A 23096-nucleotide genomic window follows, 5' to 3' on the forward strand; every position below is an offset into this window, starting at 1 on the left:
AGTTAACTTCGAAATATCAATAATAATGTAGTATAACAAGAGACAACCCTATTGAAGATCAATGCAAAATATTGAGTTACTTGTTCGCGGGCTGTGGGTGGAATGTTTACACTAGGATTTAGGGTCGGCGATATTGCATTCCTATACGTGAAATACCTTCCATGAAGACAACATCACGCACTTGCCTAATGGTTTTTGATGTTTACAGACACTATCAAACAACAAAAATGCTACGAACTTCTGAAATAGAAGAACCACTGGTAAGAAATAAGGCGAAGTAGTATTTTTTGTAAATACTCATAAAATGTTTACAAAAAACAAGGGCGCAAAAGCTTCGATAAGTAAATTACGTAAGAAATTAAAAATACGTTAGTAGCGAATCCACTGCGAGGTCGCAGAGACTATCGTAAGTATATGTAAGAAACCGTACGCCAAACTTCTTCATCCTCAATATACTCTTTAAAATTTATAATAATCCTTTGCCATTGAAACAGATTTTACATAATCATCGTCATCATCATCAGCCGGAAGACATCCACTGCTGGACAAAGGCCTCCCCCAAAGATATCTAGGACGATCGGTCCTGCGCCAACGTATTCCGGCGATCTTGACCAGATCGTCGGTCCATCTTGTAGGGAGCGTACCAACACTACGTCTTCCTGTACGTGGTTGCCATTCGAGGACCTTACCGCCCCACCGGCCATCTGTCCGTCAAACTATGTGCACTGCCCACTGCTACTTCAGTTTTACATAATATTATGTCTTTACTGCTTTGTCAGGCAATTATGTTCGTTGTTATGTTCGTGGAATATTAACGGGATTATTATAGAATCTATACATAATTATAAGAATATAATTATTATAGAATCTAACAGAATTTCCCAAAAATTACTTATTTGGTTTAGTGGTTCTAAGACTGGGTACGGCAGTCAGCATTAGTAAATAGTTAATTGAAAAGGGTTTTAAAATTTCTGCGTGCCATTAATCATCATCTCCATGTAATGAGGTGCGTTTTTATCCTTCTTGGGAATAGGAACCTTGTGGTAATATAAAATCTAAGTCTGTTTCAAGGTCTAGAAAAATCTCTAGAAACGGCACCGCTCTTGAATCGTCTGACGTGGTAAGAGAGTTTGGAGTGATTAATATCAGCTGACCTGCAGGTTCGTTGGACCTTCATCGTTCATAAAAAAAAACTTTTATTTTCAGGAGTATCTGTTATGCTATTCTGAGCATCTTGAATCATCGACGATCAAGTCAGATGTGGGTTCTACCTGCATCTTCTATTGGATTTATCACCGGGAGTGCTCAGAGGAGTTTTTCGGGTTGATACCAGCAGCCGTACTCCACCACCAGACGTCACGTCAAAATGCGAAATTCCATCCGCATCATTATGACATCTGGCATTCCACAACCTTTGGAACTTCTGGCGTCGCACAGTTACTTTGTCAATTACTGGCTTCAGAGTTCTCGATGACAGCATCATTCATGGCTGGCCACATACATACATACAAATTAATTAATTACAAAATGTAATATGGACGTAGTGTTAGGTAAGGCATTGAACATATTGTACAATTTGAAGAATTATTTTAGAAACGCGTGATAAAGGAATACAATGCGGACAAAGTGGCGGCCAAAATTTTCATAAAATTATTATATTTTAGTATAATATTATGATTATAACGATTATTAAACGTCCATTTCATTTGACATACGAATGATTATGTGTACACACAGGTATATGTATCCGTCATTCATACCAATGACGACGAGTGTTTAAATTCCATAGTTTTGGTTGTTTAAACATGTAACTCCGTACTAACGGGGAAACATTTCACAAAACATTGAAGACAATGGCACGCGCCGATCATAAACAATCGACTCATTATTTTCATAATATCGATGCATTTTATATTATATAATGAAACGAAGAATATTTTTTTTAATAATAAAATTCTCTAATACCAAATTTTTAACGGCAAATGAAAATTTACGTGCCCTTAAAAATTGTCATCTTAACGACTACAAAACGGTTTTAATTTTTTTCTTTTGCAGTATGAGACATTGCACTAAACATGGTATTATACATACATACTGTATGTACTGGACTTTACCAGTGGGAAGCTGCAGGCACCTATTTCTGCCGTGAAGCATTAATGTGTTTCGGTCTATAGGGCGCCGTAGCTTGTAAAATTACTTCGCAAATGAGACTTGACGACTTATGTCTCAAGGTGACGAGCGCAGTTGTAGTGCCGCTCAGAATTATTCGGTTTATCAATAATCGTGAGCGGCACTGCATTGTCATGGGCAGGGCGTATCAATTACCAAAAGCTAAACGTCCTGCTCGTATCGTCCCTTATTTTCATAAAAAAATGTTTTCATCCCTGCTCACCATTTCTACCGAAACTGGAATAGTGTAAAAGTGTAGACAACGGTAGATCGGAAACGCTTCTATAATTTCTCTGATGTTGCATGAAAGTATTAGCGGTCATGATCATGTTTAAACAGACGCGCCTTGTGTTAAAGCTTCTCAATGTGAGAGAGTCACGCTGCTATTTAGTAACAACAGCAGAAACGGACTCAAGTTCGCATAATCCATAAAACAATTCGAGAACAACCCGCTTATTGCCTCACATAGTATACTGGCTCTCAAGATCTCGAGTAATAGTCAATTCTGCGGCCAACTACAAGGCAAAATTTGCTTCGAAGAAACTGGAGTCATCTAGGAGACAATACTTCAAGTCGAACATTCTAGCGTTCAATAAAGCGCAGCTCCGGCCACATATGGACTTTCTTTTCATCTCTGCAAGCTAAAAATCCTGACTATTAGTTCGTAGCTCTGACAATGGCTCGATAACGAGGAACTACCGCACATCAGGGAGGGAGCACACTAGGGAGCTGTTTGACATGTTCCTTGCTGCCCAATTCCACCTTCACACCAAACGCTACAAACTAAATCATAATCCCCACCATCGTTTGAAGGAAATTTCTACTACGTACCTATTGCCAAACTTTGGAATGCATTTTCTAAAACAGCGATCGCAGGATGATTATCAAATATTCGATAACACAAAAAGAGACGTCCAATCCAACGCTGGCTTCAACAGTGGTTGAACAGTGAAGGCGCTCTTTAATAGTAGCAGTAATAGCTACTGAATGACTGAATCATACCTAATGACTTGCAGATTACAGGACTGGAATAATGGCAACCGGGTATAACAACCGCTCTGAAATACCGCCAAGAAATACTATTGTGGCCAGTATAAAATGGTACAAAATACAATACTAGGATACGTTTTGTGTTTTGAACAGCTTTCTTTATGCGTCCAAGCTTACTGAGAACGGCCGCACTCTACACGTGTACAAAGCAACTAACATTCTTCGTTGGCCCTGAGCCGTGTATCGTGGCCCTTGACCGTGGTGAGTCATGATTTAAAGCACTTTAGCGCTCAGGTACGCAGCGCATTAACTGCCTACGTGGTACACAGACCTTTTGTTACCTTGGGTCTTGGCGAATGTTTTTTATAATCCTGCTATTCAAATTATATTTAACCTAGTTCTAATGACAAGAACAAAGACTTTGATACGAAGTTACCCTTACCTTTCCCCCCATTAAAGTTGAACGTACCTACGTGATTTCGACTGATATGTAAGTTTATTCGACGTTTTATAAGGTCGGCAATGCTCTTATGATTCCTCTGGTGTAACAAAAGAGTAGCAGCCCGATGATCATATAACTTCAGGTGTCTTGTATCATTGTATCCCTCTTTCATAAAAAAGGAGGACAAGCGAATGCATTTATATGTAAAAAGAATAAGAAATCTTGATAATCTACATTCCATAGATTTTGTAAAATACTCAAACTACATACAATAAAAGAAGAATTTATCATTTTTCAATATACATCATATCAAGTATTGTAAATATAGTTATAAGAACTTATACTGCATTGTAATGGGCAGGGCGTATCAATTACCATCAGCTGAACGTCCTGCTACATAACTACGTAATTGCGTACAAACATGCAAGTAAAAATGAATTTATTATCATTTTATTATTTAGAAATGGCGCTTATTATAAAGTTAAATTTTTTACTATTTATCACATCGGAATAGGAGGTGCTTTATTGAAAATAAATGGCAAGAAACTCATTGCCACTCTTTTAAATCGACATTTACGAACTCACCGTTTTACAAATGATTTTATCTATGTTAAGTAATGCAACAAAAACACTCAAACGTCAAATACTCACAACTTACGGCCATTCTCAATAACCTATCTATCCTTAGTTTAACTTACTAGAGGTAGACAAATCTATCCTTTTACGCTTACTTACATTTCAATAAACTATCGCCTAACATCCAACCTATATTGGACATAACTATGTAGATCTTGTCATTAAACGGTGATAGCAATTTATCTGTAACTAGAGATACGTTATTGAAAACGGCCGTAACACGACTAAGTAAAAATATAAATTTAAGTAACATAATAAATAAATGTTTAGATATAGTTAGTACTTTAAGTATAATTAGTATTAAATAAAATTAGTCTCATTATTTTCACTCTTAACTAAACTTACATATGATCAATTCCTAACAATAAGCTAACAGACAGCGAAGCGAACACCTGAAATCTTTGGCCGGATTTAACTTACCTTTTTAGAGCATTGTGTTTCTTTTAGTTCTATTTTCTGTCTGCGCGCCGCGGCCGCCTTCACAATGTATCTGATCGGCGCAGGCGCACCTGAGTATTTGGACCCATTCCGCTTTGAGACGCCGCGTTCTTTATTGGATCATCAGTCAACAAGAAACCGAATATATTTTTTGGTTTTTCTCACAACAGATTTGAGTTCAATATACAGTTGTTGCTGTGGGCATTCATTTATGTGTGACACTTTGTTATGACAAATTTGATTCTTGAGATGTTATTGTTACAATTATTTATATATTGTAAGTAGATAGTGTTGCATTGATTATTCCGATAATTTGCTATGGCCACCAGTTATAGACTTACAATAAATCTTGTTATTTTATAATAGATGTCTTTATTTAACACATTAAAATAGTCTAGCCTTGTTCTTAGCGAAAATAGGTACCTTACGACTCATTAACTAGCAAGATTATACTGTGGGAAATAAAAAACAAGAAAACCTAGCTATTATACCAATAATATTAGATAATTAATACGTCTAGATAGAGTCTCTTGCTGTTAGACAACCGATAAAAACAGGCCAGGAATAATACTTTAGTGTGAGTGACAAGCTATGTCTTACTCTCGCGATTTGTATGACACTTTGTGTTAGTGTGTAGTAAATAGAGGTTAGTTGTAGACATAACTTCTTTCGACGTTTTCACAGCTGTTATAGTCTATCTAGACGAATAAATGATCTAAGCCTATAATATCGAGGAGTTTTGATGGCCTTTTTAGTTTTATTTATTTAGAGCATTGTTAAAAAGACCATCAGCTCAAACCAATACAATAAAAGAAGAATATTTAAATTAATTTATAGCATACTCGATAAAAAATAAACCATGGGCAAAAAAAAATCTTAATATAGGTTAGCCCTACTACGTAAATCCTTCTACTCCACAGCTGAATATCTAAGTGATCGGACAGCCTGGGACTAGAATATTATTATTTTATAGCAATTGCAATGACAGTACAATATTGTATATTTCATCAAAAAGAGCGCAAAAAAGAATGCTGGGAAAGTTTCTTGCGCCGCTTCTTCTCTATCAGAGCGCCATTTATTTCCGAAGCAGTAGTATTATCTAGCTTGTTAGAAATGACAACAAAAAGAATTCTATAGGAATCAATTTTGAGAAAATAAATAACTTTTTATGCCTAACCTCCATTTTTGTTCGATGCTTACTGCAAAATAAATAAGAATGGTAGGTATAAGATTATTTATATGCCTGGTAAACAATAGAATGTTAAATATACCTCCACGTATTACCAAGGTAATACGTAATGAGTTAGGCAAACACACGTGGCAATAAAGTTAAATGAAATGAACTTCAGCCGTTTTTATTCAGATTATTTTTAATTGAGGTATAAACTTGATGCTAACTCAAAGAATATAATATCATCGTCAACATCACAACTAGAATAGTTTTTATATAGAACATTGGTAATATACAGCTGCAGCGTGGCGTTACAATGGCAACATTAAATAAACACACGGGTAGAATGGCCAAATCACTTGCATCCCGTGGCACTAAATAAATTAAAAAAAAACACGGATAGAACTACCTACTTATCCGTCATTATAAAAAAATTACTGTATATTATAAATAGATAAATATTACTATATGTCACACCTAAATAAATCAATTTGACGTAATATTATTTCTGAACAACCTGTAAGAAATAGGCACTGACTGATACTATTTCGTGCCGTCTTATGCGACCAGGTAAGGGTGATAAAAAAAAATTTCCTGAATAATTTGCTTTAAATTATAGAAATTTTTACGATTAAGTTTAGATAGCTCTACCAGGGGCCTGCATTAGTTTTCTAGCGAGGTAGGCACTGTATATCTAAGTAGTCGTAGTTGAACTTTGGAATATGCAGCCTAGAGTTTGCTTACCGTAAGTATTGAGTATCTAGCGTAAGGAAAAATCTTATTAGGTTGTTTAATGTTTGGTTATAAAATATGTAATAAGGGAACCAAATTGAACTAAATTAACCTTAAACACTATATTTATCTAGGCTGATAACGAGTAGGCACAGCCTAATTGCCTGTATGATATGCACGCCCCTGAGCTCCACCCGTGTTCATCTTCTTCACAGTCGTTCCCTCATTGCTGAGGATCGTGACTCCGCTTAAGTGTGTCTACAGCTTTCCTCCATCAGTTTCGGTCTGTCGCATGGTGGAGTGCGATTCTAGTAGGTTGGTTAGTCTGCTCGGATATTTGGTAAGACCAGCGTCGTGGGCTCCGGCTTCTTGGCCTCTTCCCCTCAATTTTCCCGGTGACCATCAGACGTTCCAGGTTATCCGCACCGCGTCGTGCAATGTGGCCAAGGTATCTCATGATCCGCTGCAGACATGTAGTGGATAGACGTGTTCATCTAATGTCACCATAATACCACCACGCTGTATATAAACTAACGTCCGCTAACTTTAAACAACCGCTTAGGAGTGTTTTTTCTCATTCTGACTTAAGTCAATAGAAGAAGACAGAGTGAGTGATTGATTATGAAATGAATTATTTATATAGGTACACTTACACCCCCACATAGCCCGTGGCCTAATAGCGAATAGAATGAGTTCTGCTGCATAGGCCTTTAGAAAGCTTAGAGAAAATAGGGAAAATTTAGTATATTTCAACTATTGTACTGTACCGTACAAAATCACGTGTAAGACACGTTTTTCTTTATTATAGGAAAAACCCATATGTTTACGGACAAAAACATATCTTTAACCTTAATGTAGATTTTTTTATGATAGTATGGGACGAGACGAGCAGGACGTTAAGCTGATGGTAATGATACGTCCTGACCATTACAATGCAGTGCCGCTCAGGATTATTGAAAAACCCAAAAATTTTCAGCGGAACTACAATAATTGCGCTCGTCACCTTGAAACATAAGATGATAAGTGTAATTAGCCCAATAATTTAACTAGATACGGCGCCCTTCAGTCCGAAGTACAGTAATGTTTATACATTTATGTTTCACGGCAGGAAAAAACGCCTTATGGTTCCCATAATCTAGATAAGTCAAACATCCATTTTACTCACTAAAATGAAGTTATTACATACTTACGGTGACATCTATTTTCGGCTCTGTGTAGTTTAGTTAAACGCCCACTTTCCAGAATCCAGAGCCCTCTGTCGTCTAGTAGCAACAACGTAGTTCTTAAATACTGCCACCTGCTATTAAATAGAAAAAATGAATTGAAGTTACATACATAATAATTATTGTTGATAAAATATATATTATATTTATAGTAAAAACATTAAATAAAACAAAGTTAGATTATTAGTATGGCCTTAGTGCTAGTTTTTGTATATTTACTTGGAGAGAGAAGTAGGCATAGACTACAAAAAAAAATCTATGGTTTAAATGATGCTTTAATAAAACATGGCAACACCATTGTTATAAAAGTAGGTGCTTCTCATGAAAATACTCTGTTTTGATTGGTTATTCCAGATTGTTTGCAATGTTTGAGTCTGCGTCATTTCAGGCGGTAACGGTGTGCGCCATATTGATGCAAAGGAAGCATCGCATTTGGAGAGATCAAAATTTTCATCGAGCCGCATTGCGGCAATCGTTTATTTTATTAAGACAGGTATGTGTTAAGTTATTTCAGTATCTATATTTTATCTTGATTATTGAATTATTTGCACTAAATGGTATCTCCACAATGGATTATAAATATTTATCGTGGTCGTTTTTATAGTGCAAAATAATTGTAAGCTCACCCATTCGGAAACACATTTCATTCTGTTTTCGTTAGTTAAGAGCTTTACATTTTTCATAGTTAATCTGAAGTTTATCATTTATTTTTAATTTATGTAATAAAAAAAATCTTATTCTTCTAGGGCTGTAATACGGATTTACAATGTACCTATATAACTTAACGTTGCAAGGTTCAACAGCCATAACCCACGCTGTTCATGGCAATTTTTCCGGTACAAAGCAACAAGAGATAGTTATATCTCGCGGTAAAATTCTAGAACTCCTTCGTCCAGATCCCAATACAGGAAAAGTTCATACTCTTGTGAAAGTTGAAATATTCGGCGTAATCCGATCAATGATGGCGTTTCGCTTAACCGGCGGCACCAAAGGTAAACTTTTATTATCATCACCACGTGGCTTTTAACATTAACCTGTCTAGACTGTAGAAGATTGGCATCTTCTATCTTCTTTTATCAATGTAAGTACTGCATTGTCTTGCTCCATAGCCATTTTATAATGGTTCATGGGATAACTAGATGCATAGATAAATACCATCATGTCGCACTTGGTAGTTAACAAGTTATTGCTGGGATGTACCATGTTAATGGAACATTTTTGAGGAATCGTTAATTTTAAATAAATATATATAATTACTCAGATAAAATTAAAATTGATATTGCTATTTCCCGCTATTTTCGCACCACGTGTGTAGTTTCCTGTAAATTTCATTAAAGTAATTATTGATTTTACTCTAATCAACTCGATTTTGCTTTAATACTTTTAGATTTGATGCATATTTCTATCTGCTACTATATTCTAATAGATATTCATTCTATTTTAGATTATATAGTCATTGGTTCTGACTCTGGCAGGATTGTGATATTAGAATACATACCAGCAAAAAATAATTTGGAAAAAGTACATCAAGAAACTTTTGGAAAATCAGGATGCAGGAGAATTGTACCTGGACAGTATTTAGCTATAGATCCTAAGGGCAGAGCAGTGATGATTGGTAAGCTAAATATTAATTAATGACTAACAAGTAAAAACTTACAGTGGGTTGCTGCTTGTCCAATGAGTGTCTTCTGCCAGTGTTTGCATAAAACTCTCAAGGAAATGTTTTTTGAACCACAATAGATTTTGATCCTGGCTGCCTTTAAACCTGAACTCAACAATTTTCTCAAGACCTTTCCAATGATATAGGTATTATGGGAGTCTGTACATATAGTGGTTGCTGTGGAATAAAATTTCTAGCAGTATTTTTGTAGCCTTATATAAATAGATGCAATCAAACTTTCAACAGAAGTGGCACAGCTTAACATATTAAAAGTATGAGCATTTCAAATGTTGTTCATAATATTCTAATTTTTAAATAACACCTTTGCAAAAATAAAAGTTCATAGAGATTACTCTGGCTCTTGCCGGTGGACAAGTCTGGTGTCATTAGAACTTGCAAGTGATAAGAAGTAGAGCTATAAAGTGGCTACAGTACCATGATTGTTGTCAGTTGTCAAATTCAATGTCAATTCAAAATTACTTTATTCATATAGGTCAAGGAAATGACACTAGTGAATGTCAAATATTTTGCTTTTTATTTACATTTACCACCAATCACTACTATTAAAAGTAGAAAACAAATACTGTAAGCTTGGTGGTCTATATGTTAACATGACATTGTATAATTTGTGGTATACCTCCTACAGCAGCCACAGTAGGAATAATAGAATACTGTATGTTGAGTTTTAATGTGAAAAAGTTGCAAGAAACTCATTGCCATTCTTTTAAATACACATTTACAGCTTCATCATTTTACAAATCATTTCAATTACTATTTGGAATACAGTAGATGCATCAATCCACATGATTTTTATTTATTTATATGGATCATCAACATTACAGGCACACAAAGCTTTAATGATAGATAGATGCAGGTGTAGCCCCAGCCTTGCTGTATCCATTTTACATTAAACTTTCTACGCAGTGAGTTCATCTGTTCCATTGCAAACTTTTTAATTTATAATTTTTTTTAGGGGCTATTGAAAAGCAGAAACTAGTCTATATTTTAAATAGAGATGCGGAAGCTAGGCTAACAATTTCATCACCCCTAGAAGCTCACAAATCCAATACACTTGTTTATCACATGGTTGGTGTTGATGTGGGTTTTGAAAACCCTATGTTTGCTTGCCTTGAAATTGATTATGAAGAAGCAGACTCTGATCCAACAGGTAAATATTAAAATTTATATTATGGTCTCATAACACATGTTGTTGTACAAGACTATTTTTATTTTAATGTGCAGCATGTAAACATTGCAGCTAACATATGTGGTTAAATATCCTACTAATCATGTAAGACTAAAAGTACCATCACCACCCAAGGGGGACTTTATAGAATTTCAAAAAAAAAAAAATTTTTCTAGAAAAATGTTAATTGTTAGACTGTGGGTGCCATTTTGGTCAGTGTATGAGACTCAGTGAGCGGTGGTGTGTCCAGGGGGAAAATGATACATAATATGTGTAGGTTTATACAAATGTGTATCCAAGTGGAACTAGATAATACCTATTCATGCATATCCTTAACATCATTATATTGTCAAAATGATGTAGAAATGTGCAAGACATTGTCTAAATAGGTTTGTCACACAAAAACTAAATGTTTTCAAAATCAGAGAAATGGTCATAATACATAATTGTCTTTTCATGAACACTTTCTATTGATACAATTAAATACTACACTGTGGCTGAGATCTATAAATTGTATTTAGACTTGTTCAGACTAATTTTGTGAGTTTAGACATTAGTGTTTATAAACATTGCTTTAGGTTCAAGCTTACCCAAGTCCATTCTTACTTTATCTATTAATGAGGTAATGCCATATTGCCCACACTTTTACAATTAATAAAAAATACAAAATATTTTGATCATATCTCTCCAATGTAAATAATCATGAATATCTCTAGATGATCTATTTTCTGTTGTGATTGATGTCTTGAGGTAATTATCTTGTATTTCAGGTGAAGCTGCTCAAAAAACCCAACAGACTTTAACATTTTATGAATTAGATCTGGGCTTAAATCATGTTGTCAGAAAGTATTCAGAACCCCTTGAAGAGCATGCTAACTTTCTTATTACGGTACCTGGTGGCAATGATGGACCATCTGGTGTACTCATCTGCTCAGAAAACTACCTCACATACAAAAATTTGGGTGACCAACATGACATTAGATGTCCAATACCTAGGAGACGTAATGACTTGGATGACCCAGAAAGAGGGATGATTTTTGTATGTTCTGCAACACACAAAACTAAGTCAATGTTCTTTTTCTTGGCTCAAACTGAGCAGGGGGATATCTTTAAAATTACAATTGAGACTGATGATGATATGGTGACTGAAATTAAACTAAAATACTTTGATACTGTACCTCCAGCAACTGCCATGTGTGTTCTGAAGACTGGATTCTTGTTTGTTGCTTGTGAATTTGGAAACCAGTAAGTATTGTTTTCATTACATCATTTTGATACAGACAGTCTAAAGACTGCATGTGAGCTAGTGACACTGGTAAATATTATTATAGTGTCATTAAATATTATTTCCACATGCAATAGGAAATTATCTCAGAACCAAGGTCCTTCTCTTTAATGGATAAGTGCACACTGATGTGAGATATACATTCTCTCTTGTTTATTATCTTTTATCAACATGTAACATAACATGAGATTTAATTGTTTTAAAATATTTTAGTTACTTATATCAAATTGCTCACTTGGGTGATGAAGATGATGAGCCAGAATTTAGTTCTGCCATGCCTCTAGAAGAAGGTGATACATTCTTCTTTGCACCAAGACCATTGAGGAATCTAGTTCTAGTGGATGAGTTGGACTCCTTATCACCAATTTTAGGTAACTTTTTACTATTGTAACTGGAATGTTACTTTGTTTCTGTATGATATAGAATTGAATGGGTTCTAATAGTTTTTCTTATAAAACAGCAAGCCAAGTAGCTGACTTAACTGGTGAAGATACTCCACAAGTTTACCTAGCATGTGGGAGAGGATCAAGGTCATCTTTGAGAGCTCTACGACATGGTTTAGAAGTAGCAGAAATGGCTGTCTCTGAATTACCTGGTTCACCAAATGCTGTATGGACTGTACGTCGTCATAAAGATGGTATGTAAAAAAAACCTTAAGTTTAAAATAAAGTTTTGGTAAAGATCTCTTAAAATTTAACCTGTAGGAGCTATAATGATTATAAAAATTTGGTCCGTGTTACTGAAAAACCGTGACGTTACCAATAACCACTTATGAATGCTCCTTTATTATCAACAAAGTACTGATAAAACCCTGGTTGTTTGTCATACATAAACACCAGTGGTTTTTCTTTTCAGAATCTCCAATCCGGTGATGACAAATTGAGATGGTTTCTTCAAAAAATGCAAAGGTAGGCACTGGAGTCTTTTTCCACTTTGGAGGCCGTCAACAAACAAGAAGATTAATTAAATCAAATTATAATGACATTTTAAACAAAATTTACCCAAGCTGTCACATTTTATTAGTAAATCTCTTTGGTTGCAGACGACTTTGATTCTTACATCATAGTATCATTCGTAAATGCCACTCTTGTGCTCTCTATTGGTGAAACAGTGGAAGAAGTGACAGACTCTGGATTTCTTGGAACAACACCTACCTTAAGCTGTCACGCATTGGGAAGTGATGCCCTGGTGCAAGTATATCCTGATGGTATTCGGCATATTCGTGCTGACAAACGGGTCAATGAATGGAAAGCCCCTGGCAAGAAGTCTATTGTCAAATGTGCTGTCAATCAGAGACAAGTTGTTATTGCTCTAACTGGTGGTGAATTAGTTTACTTTGAGATGGATCCAGTAAGTAATATACATTAAAGCTATCAATATGGTTCGACATGTTTGCAAAGTGTGGCCCTCGGGCTGTGCTTTGTGACAGTGGTGTGTAGCTGTACCTATATAGTGAACTGGCCACAATGTCGTAGAACATATCTGGACTCCTGCTTGCAGTTGAGTCCAGAACTCAGCATATTCCATAGCCTAACTGGAGCCTGTCAGGTTTTGAAGGTGGCAAAACCATGTTGTGAACATTATTATAGAAAAATTGTAATAGAATGCATCACTCCATCATTCAATGTTAAATTTACGAATTTTTATATTTTAGACTGGTCAGTTAAATGAGTACACAGAGAGAAAGAAACTATCATCAGATGTATCTTGTATGGCATTGGGATCTGTTGCAACGGGAGAACAAAGAGCTTGGTTTTTGGCTGTAGGCTTGAGTGACAATACTGTCAGAATTATATCGTTAGATCCTGCAGTAAGTGTATTTTTTATCTAAGTTTATTTTTGCGCATTTTTATCATGATGAAACAAGGACACCACTGATATGTGATTACAACCACCAAATTGCGTTATTCTTGAAATACCTGAAAATAAAATTTTTTAAACGCTTTATTTGATTAATATCAATGATTATTTTAACTAAATCTATTTTTTCAGGATTGCCTTTCACCAAGATCAATGCAAGCATTACCAGCAAGTCCTGAATCATTATGTATTGTAGATCAGCCTTTTGAATCAGGAGCTAAATCTGCCTTACATTTAAATATTGGTCTGAGCAATGGTGTTTTATTGAGAACAACACTGGATTCTGTTAGTGGTGACTTAGCAGACACAAGAACTAGGTAAAGATGAATATTTTTGTAAAAACTGAATAATTCTCATTTAATGATGAAAAAAATACGCTCCTATGTTCTGTAAAACATTGAAGAACTAAAATTAACCAGATCTGAAATAATAATGACCCAGAGGTCATATACAATTATTTATTTTTCTTTTTTCAATACTATTTGTTTTTTTAGGTATTTGGGGTCTAGACCTGTCAAGCTGTTTAAAGTAAGAGTTCAATCATCAGAGGCTGTGTTGGCTGTATCATCAAGAACCTGGCTTGGATATCAGTATCAAAACCGATTTCATTTAACCCCACTTTCCTATGAATGTCTTGAATATGCTGCAGGCTTTAGTTCAGGTAAAATAAAAAATTATGATTTAATTCTAATGTAATTTGACGTGTTTACAAAGTGTGGCCTTTGGGCTGTGCTTTGTAAGAGTGGCGCGTAGCTGTGTTCATGCAGTGAACTGGTCACAACGTCATAGAATATAGCTGGGCTCCTGCTCAGCAGTTGAGCCTGGAACTCGGCATATTCCATAGCCTAACTGGAGCCTGTCAGGTGTTGAAGGTGGCAAAACCATGTCGTGGACAAGCTAATTTATGATTTATTGTTTCATATTGAAATGTTGTACAAAAATTTGAAAAATGTTTTGATTTCCAGAACAATGTACGGAGGGTATTGTCGCTATTTCGTCTAACACACTAAGAATTTTGGCTTTGGAAAAATTAGGAGCAGTATTCAATCAAAATTTTGTATCACTAGACTATACTCCAAGGAAGTTTCTAATAAATAATGAAACTAACCATATTATTGTCCTGGAAACTGATCATAATTCTTACACTGAGGAAATGAAGAAACAAAGAAGGTAAATATTTCACTCTTTTTTTTTTTTTAGGGCCTGTTCACAATGTACAAGCAAGCATTCACTTCATTAGTATATTAATTATAGGTAGGTCGATTTGTCAACCACACATTCTAGTTCCGTTTGACAAAAAAAATCCTAACATATCTGGCACAATCTATTTGTTACTAGATTCAACCTTAATATTGTAGTAAGAGCTTTATGTGCCGATTTTTCTAACTCTTGTACATAGTGAATCAGGACCTTAAACTATTGTATATATTATGTTATTCTGTATTATCCTGATGACAAAAATACACATAGAACTGATTTGTATGTAGAAAAAACCTGCAGTGCTGATTATTTTTGTATTCTGTTTATAGAATATTCATTTTAGATTAAGAATAATAACACTTAATGTGTTTTTAGAGTACAAATGGCGCAAGAAATGCGTGAAGCCGCAGCTGGTGGTGGTCCTGAAGAACAGCAGTTAGCCAATGAGATGGCTGATGCATTCCTATCTGATATTCTACCCGAAAATGTATTTTCTTCACCAAAAGCAGGAGCAGGTAAATTAAATGTTTATATAATTAATACTTGTTTGCCATATTCTCTGGGCAAGAGTAGTGATGTATAAAGCAAACTAACTCTAATCGATTATGGCAATATAAATTCCTTGCGTTAATCCCAGATGGTTTCTGTAAGCCATTTGATTCAGGCATTGGAAACATTTTTATATTTACAGTATTAACATCTATACTACTATACAACTCTGTAGGCTGTCTGTAATTACATTACGAACACTGCATTAACAATGAGAGAGATATATATAATTGTTTAGTTGGAACACCAAAAAACGCATCGCGCATGTAATGGAGATTCTTTATGAAAATTCACTTTAAAAAAGGATTACTCAAAAACATGTATTTCCTGAAAGAAGTTTATGCAGACTATTTTTCGTTCAATGTTCTCTCTCTCTCTCTTGCTTGTTGTAAATGTGTTGGATAAAACAATATGCTTTTGGCATTCAGTCACAAAGCTGGGTTTTGGGCATTATTTGTTGTCAATTATATCATAACCAGTTTCTAGCAAGAAAGTTATCATTTTGCGATTTATCATTATTAACATGCTGTTGATAGATTTAGTCACAGCCAAGTGATATTATATAATTATTTATATAGTATGGTGTTTTTCTAGGTATGTGGGCGTCACAAATTAGAGTGGTAGATATGGGCATAAGTGGTGGACAACCGTCTACATTATTTAAACTGCCTTTAGAACAAAATGAAGCAGCTGTTTCCCTGTGTCTCATTCGCTGGGCGGCACACGGAGAACATGGTGTTACTCACTTGGTTGTAGGAGTAGCCAAAGACATGATATTATCACCACGATCATGTACAGAAGGCAGTTTACATGTTTACAAGGTAATTATCACTGGGTTTCTGAAGTTCTATACACTTGAATAGGGGACAACATTCATTTAAATATTATATTCAATGATGTCAACATTTCGCTCCGTGTTTCATCTGAAATACTTTGAAGATCATTTAACCAGATCTGAGAATTCAATTTCTTAGATAATATAAATTACAAGCTGGAAACTATTTCTAATCTCACCGAATAATGTTCACAGGTTTATAATATAGGGAAATTAGAATTAGTTCACAAAACTCCAGTTGATGAATACCCAGGAGCTCTTGCGGCATTTAACGGCCGACTTGTGGCGGGAGTCGGGCGAATGCTGCGTTTGTATGACATTGGTAGAAGAAAGCTTTTGCGCAAGTGTGAAAACAGACACATTCCAAACCTAATAATAGATATTAAAGCAACAAGACAACGAATATTTGTATCTGATGTACAAGAATCAGTATTTTGTGTTAAATATAAGAGAAGAGAAAATCAGTTGATTATATTTGCTGATGACACTAATCCAAGATGGATAACAAACACATGTATTTTGGATTATGATTCAATTGCCATGTCTGACAAATTTGGAAATATTGCAATCATGAGGCTTCCACAGTCAGTAACTGATGATGTAGATGAGGATCCAACAGGAAATAAAGCACTTTGGGATAGAGGTACTATTATGATGTTAAATTCAATCATTTAATATTAATTCTGAATATGATGATACCATTAAAATTCACACATGCTAGACTAATGAAAATTAATGATTATATTTTTGCATCTGAATCATCATTTTGAAAATATTTTATCCCTTCCACATAAATCAAATATTCAAATGTTACTTTTCTTCAGGTTTACTGAATGGTGCATCCCAGAAAGGTGATGTGGTCGTAAATTTCCATGTGGGCGAAACTGTAACTTCATTACAAAGGGCCACTCTAATCCCTGGGGGCTCTGAAGCGCTATTATATGCAACAATAAGTGGGTCCTTAGGTGTTCTATTACCCTTCACATCCAGAGAAGACCATGATTTCTTCCAACACTTAGAGATGCACATGAGAAGTGAAAATTCACCTATATGTGGAAGAGATCATTTATCATTTAGGAGTTATTATTACCCAGTTAAGGTTTGTATATTGATTTAAATGTACCATCAACATAATTAATTTTTGACCCACTCACTGATGATACTTAATCACACAAATTCATCACACACGATTATATTTGCACGAAAAAGTTTGACAATTAGTGGACTATCAGTGTCTTATTAAATGATAGCAATTACCTAGGAAGTGTATGATCACGCTAATTTTGACCTACTTGTTTATTATGACTAGGAAAAAGACATTAAGGGGGTGGGTCATGATTCTAATTATGTCGATACTATATCGATTATGTACCTAATTGCATAGCATTGTGAGTCCCGAAAATGTGTTTGACATGATCGACATCGATAATATTTCCTTTGTGTGCTATTTTACAAGAAAAAGCAAATGACAGTAAAAAAGTCTCTATCTAGCCTTATATGATGGGTTGATCTAAGATCGCTATCAAATTTTACATTGGCGCATTACCTATGTAGTTTTGTTTATGAATAAGGCAATAATTTAGTATAAATTAATTTGGCTTTGAGAACATGTAATCCAATGTGCAGTCAGCTGTCGACTTCTATGAGTCGAGTGCGTTACACTGTTGGTAGAGTGAGCTGAGCGGCAACGCGGCGTGTCGCTTGCCGTGCTGGTGAAGTCACGCTGCGACCGCGCAAGTGAGCTTCTGAGAGTCGGCCGGGCTCCTTATCAGCCCAGCTGTAGTGTTTGAAGCGAACATATTATTTTATAGGCATAACTACCTAACTCCATTTCGTTATAGCGCAAACATGTTCGTGTACTAGGTTTCCTTTCACTAACTGCCAATTAACTTGTTTGGTTCAGAGATGTTTCAACTCATTCATCGTATTGTTACAGAATGTGATAGACGGTGACTTGTGTGAGCAATTCAACTCGTTGGAGCCTGCCAAACAGAAGGCGATTGCCGGTGATTTGGAGAGAACACCCGCAGAAGTTTCAAAGAAATTAGAAGACATAAGAACTAGATACGCATTCTAAATATTTTCATAAGTTTTTAATTAATAAAGTGTTCCGAGGATAACAGCTCTTTTCCTTAAAAATTCAAAACATCAAATAAAGTGCATGGAATGCGAATACTCGCCTTTATACACTTTCATGCGATCAAACCGTTTTTTAAAACAGGAGGACCACAGGTCTCAAGGCATGTTTTCTACGTGAGGATTGAACACTATCACTGCCTCTTCGGAATTGGTAAAAGTAAAACCTCTCATCAAATCTTTGATTTTGGGGAAAATACAGAAATCACAGGGTGCTAGGTCGGGGCTATGTGCAAGATAGATGACGAGTTGTACTTTTTTCGGAAGCTAAAAATGACTTAGTTTTGTTGGCCGTGTGTGAAGAAGCGTCATGATGTAGGAGAACGCGGCTTTTTGGTCGTCTTCGCCAACTTTTTTAACACCCCGAGTAAACAAATGGTAGAATACCATAGAATTCACACTCTCGATCTTAAAGTGCAGATGGGACCCGTAGCTGAGAAAAAAAATGCGATCATTATTTTACCAACGTTTCTCACCTGCCTCACTTTTGTTGGCCGATTCTCATTTTCAAACACCCATTGACAAGATTGCTGCATTTTTCGGGTTCAAAACAATAAATCCACGTTTCGTCTTCTGTGACAATGCATAAACGGCGTTAGAATGTCCGTAGTCTTACTTCATTAGCATCTGAGCACCACGCGAGCCCGCTTCTGCTCCGCTGTCAGTTCATTGAGATCCAACGACAACAAAGCTTTCGAACTTTTAATTCTTCGTGTAAAATTTTCTGAATTTGGCTCGTACCAATCCCCAATAGTCCTCGAATTGTCTAGGTTAACACGTTCAGTGCCACCGACTCGCCCGGCGAGTTCACGTAAATTTTATTCCAGTGCCGACGACTCGCCTGGCGAGTTCAGTGTTTTTCACCAATATTTCGAAAATGCATCCGTATTTTCTGCTCAAAATTATAGTTTAGACTAAATATATGCTAAACTAAAGATTTACGAGGTGGGCCGGGTGCGGAGACCCCGTTTATATTTGAATGGAAAAAAACTATTCTGCAATGCCTTGAACTCGCTAGGCGAGTTCGCTGCCATAGATCCTCAACCTTTTAAAGTAAATATGTCGCGACGTCAACATAGTAGCAAATACAATTCAAAAAAATTAACATTGTATGATTTCCGCTTAAGTGTAATTAAGTCAATAATAGAACCTCATTTGCCTCCCACATTACAAAGGCCTTTAATGAATAAAATTCATTGTATTATGAAACTACCAAAAGATACCCACGGCAAAACAAAGAGAAGGCGTTGTAATCAATGTTGGCGCACATTAAAAAAAAGGGTTCAAACTGCATTCGCATGCGAAGATTGCCCAGGTCAGCCAGGATTGTGTATTGAGTGTTTTAGACCGCACCATAAATATTAAGAGCATTTATACCATCCACTAGCATCACTTACTAGTAAAAGCCTTTAAGATCGTACTAAAAATTTTTGTGTTGCCTAAAAATGTTGATTTAAATTGTTTTGTGTTATAAAAATAAAAGTTGATTTACATAATGTTTTATTTACTTAACTAATTTCCACCACTTAACAAACACAATATCACAAATTATTATTCATTAACATAGCAGCATTTAGACTCAGTCTTGTGGATTAAATTAATAAGTAAAACTAATCAATATATTGATAGTATTTATTAATAATCATTCATAGATTCTTTTGCGTTTCTATCATTACATAACTTTCAACCCAATTATCAGAGACCTTAATTATTAATTTATGAATTGTTTTCAATCAGTCTAATAATCTGATACATAACAAAGCGCCTTTTAAACATTGGCACATTGGCAAGTTCACGTCCAATAAAAATGCCAAAGCTTTCGTTGGCCATTTCTATATACTTAGAATTATCACCTGTAGTATTAGTTTGAGTGCTGCTTTCAGTAAGATTTAAGTTTTTCGTATTGTTGAAATGTCACATGTTTGATAGTTATTATTGTCGTCATCCCAGTCTTGAGAATCATTTTCAAACAGAACCTTCATCGAGTTGTCTTCAGTGTAATTTTGGAGATTTCCTAAAATAAAATAAAAATAGGAATAAAGCAGCTTTTAAATATTACATGTTTTTTATGTAAACAAGTGATGAGACGTGCTGGACATTCACACGATGGTAAGCGTCATGCCAGCTCATAACAGTTGCAGTGCTACCCATTGCTTTGATTTACAGTCATTGGATGCACTGCACTGCGCTCATCAATGTGAGAAGTCAGTTCTTGAGTCTCATGTGCCCAGTTATTTCACTAGCTACAGTGCCATTCAAACAGGAACAGAGCATTACTATTTGGCGGCTGAATATCTGGCACTGCTGGTGTCCACCACAGGTAGTCGTACCTAGCATAAAAGGCCTACCACCTGGTACTACAACCACTGCTTAAATTACGAAACACACTTACCTTTTTTTTTATCCGAAGAGTTTTTTGCCATTTTTACAAGCTAAAACACTTTTTAAAGAAAAAAGACAAGTCCTAAAACACTTTTTAATTGCGTTGTACACTGTGACGGCCACAAAAATAACAAAACATAGAATTTACCATAAGTAGTGCCAGTGAACTCGCGTGGCGAGTCGATTCAATTTATATAGCAGTGCCGGCGACTCACCTGGTGAGTCCACCGGAAAATGTAGGCGGCATCTGAGAAGACATCATGAAAATCGTAGTGGTAATGAACGTGTTAATCCGCGGGTTTTCTTCAATTAACCGCTTAACAGTAGCCACATTATATATATATATATCGTTGGAAGGCCGCTCTTCACGAAATTTGTCATGTAAAGAACCCGACCTCTCAAATTCAGCAAGCCATCGCCTCACGGTGCTTCTCTCTCAAAAGCATTTTGAAGACTAGCGGCACAGTCTTGCGGAGAGAGAGAACTTTTAAAATCATAAAAAATATCGCTCTAAAATCATTTCGACTTATTCCATTTTCGTTGCAATTGACAAATGATTTCCCGCCAATTGTTTTTTTATTAGGTACTAAGAAGGTTGCAACGTTTCAAAAACATAACATTCGAAATACAAATAGTTCCGATTAGCTCTAGCCATGATGATCCATGTATAATATTTTTATAAATTCACACTTAATTGTTTTCACACATCCGTATGGATGTGTTAGGAAACAATAATATTAATATTATAAATGCGAAAGTGTGTTTGTCCTTCCTTCACGTTGTTGCAACGGAAGCCTTGTTATGGTATAATTTTTGGAGAGGGAGGTTTGAGAGTGAATAAGCTATCTTTTGTCGCAGGCAGAAGCTAGTTCACTATTATTCTGTACCTATGTGTTTATCACGTACCTCCTAAACGGCTGGACCGTTTTGGATGAAATTTTTTGTGTTTATATTTCAATATTTGTCAGGTTTGTTAATGTTAAGACAGTTTTTCGAAAATTCACTAATGTGCCTATCTATGTATGTACACAACATCAAGAATATATTGAGAGCCAACAGGTATGACTATTTCTTTACATTTTGCTCTGAATGATTCTTCAGGACCTAGGATATAAATAGCGCGAATAGAATAATTTATTAGGTACCATGATTGACCAATGGGTCAGGCTCCATTCGTTTTGGTCAAATATCCAAATGCAAGCTGGAAACAACTGTTGACTACCTATTCTGACACTGGTCCGTAAAATTTTAAGTTTTAGGCACGGACGAGTAAAAAAAGAAGGACTCCCGTGTCACCTTACATAAGTAATGCACAAAAACAAGCCGGTAAACGTGTAAATACATAGCCCTACGCACACACACTAATACAAGCCGATCGGCCGCCATTATGAGATTTGCCATCATCTGTGACAAGTTTGCGTCGCAATAATATTTACAAAATGCCGTCGTGCGTTGTGAAAAAGTGTAAAAGTATTTGTGGCCATATATGATTATTTCAGGGAGAAAAAATTGTGTAACTGGTATCCCCCGTAACCGCACGCACTAGCTTAAAGGTGCTTCACTTGTTAATATCACGGCGCGGAGTCCTTTTTTTACTCGTCCGTGGTTTTAGGCTGGGGTCATAAGCATAATATAGATACCTACACTACAACAATAGAAAATGTATGTATTGGGTTCAGTCCCACAATTTAAATATATTTTTCACGCTCGTTTAATAGATACATATTTAATAAGGGGCATTGATGCCGTTTGCATAATTCGGTATGATATAAGAGATAATATACACTGTACATCAAATAAACCGGGCCACCCGCTACTTTGGTAACTACTCTTGATTTGATTCTCTCGAAAAGTATAAAAACTCTGCAACTATCAAAGTTATATCTACAGAACTTTCTGTACGCACTTGCGTTTCATGATGATTATACTGAAAGTAAATTCAATTCATTGAGATTAATGAATTTATTGTTTAAAGTCGCATATTTGGGGCACGTGCTTAGGCACGAGAGGTACAAACTCCTACAACTCATCTTGATGGGAAAAGTTGCCGGAAGAAGAGGCGTAGGTCGCAGAAAAAAGTCTTGGCTGCGCAACATCCGAGAGTGGACTGGCATTGCGAGTGCGGCAGAACTATTTCGCCTCGCGAAGGACAAACAATTAAAACTACAAAGCTGACCGCCAATCTTCGCTAGTCGGAGAGGC

At 35.8% G+C, this 23096-nt stretch overlaps 2 protein-coding genes across 4 annotated transcripts in view; one reads left to right on the forward strand and one right to left on the reverse strand.

Moving 5' to 3' along the window:
- The window catches only part of LOC126970337 (thioredoxin, mitochondrial), a 325706-nt gene that overhangs the window by 256714 nt on the left and 45896 nt on the right, over nt 1–23096 (reverse strand). The window lies entirely within an intron of this gene.
- LOC126970285 (splicing factor 3B subunit 3) lies at nt 8126–18496 on the forward strand. Of its 2 annotated transcripts, XM_050816109.1 has the most exons (17): nt 8127–8294; nt 8548–8793; nt 9246–9416; nt 10435–10629; nt 11418–11892; nt 12146–12303; nt 12393–12569; nt 12975–13282; nt 13587–13742; nt 13925–14109; nt 14287–14453; nt 14758–14962; nt 15368–15507; nt 16136–16362; nt 16572–17019; nt 17201–17475; nt 18313–18496. In XM_050816109.1, the coding sequence occupies exons 2-17, from the start codon at nt 8568–8570 to the stop codon at nt 18451–18453; spliced, it is 3654 nt and encodes a 1217-aa protein (XP_050672066.1). In that variant the 5' UTR covers nt 8127–8294; nt 8548–8567; the 3' UTR covers nt 18454–18496. The 2 variants fall into 2 exon arrangements, with proteins under 2 accessions (XP_050672067.1, XP_050672066.1); XM_050816110.1 differs by lacking the exons at nt 13587–13742; nt 13925–14109; nt 14287–14453; ... (4 more) ...; nt 17201–17475; nt 18313–18496 and adding an exon at nt 12788–12840 and having other exon boundaries at nt 8126–8294; nt 12975–13124.

This window comes from Leptidea sinapis, chromosome 20 (assembly GCF_905404315.1).
Source record: "Leptidea sinapis chromosome 20, ilLepSina1.1, whole genome shotgun sequence".
Taxonomy (NCBI): Eukaryota; Metazoa; Arthropoda; class Insecta; order Lepidoptera; family Pieridae; genus Leptidea; species Leptidea sinapis.

Coding starts and splice junctions, on each gene's coding strand:
- LOC126970285 (XM_050816109.1), top strand. CDS start 8,568: ATGTACCTATATAACTTAACGTTGCAAGGTTCAACAGCCATAACCCAC. Junction 10,630..11,417: donor AGCAGACTCTGATCCAACAG/GTAAATATTAAA, acceptor CTTGTATTTCAG/GTGAAGCTGCTCAAAAAACC. Junction 13,743..13,924: donor TTATATCGTTAGATCCTGCA/GTAAGTGTATTT, acceptor CTATTTTTTCAG/GATTGCCTTTCACCAAGATC.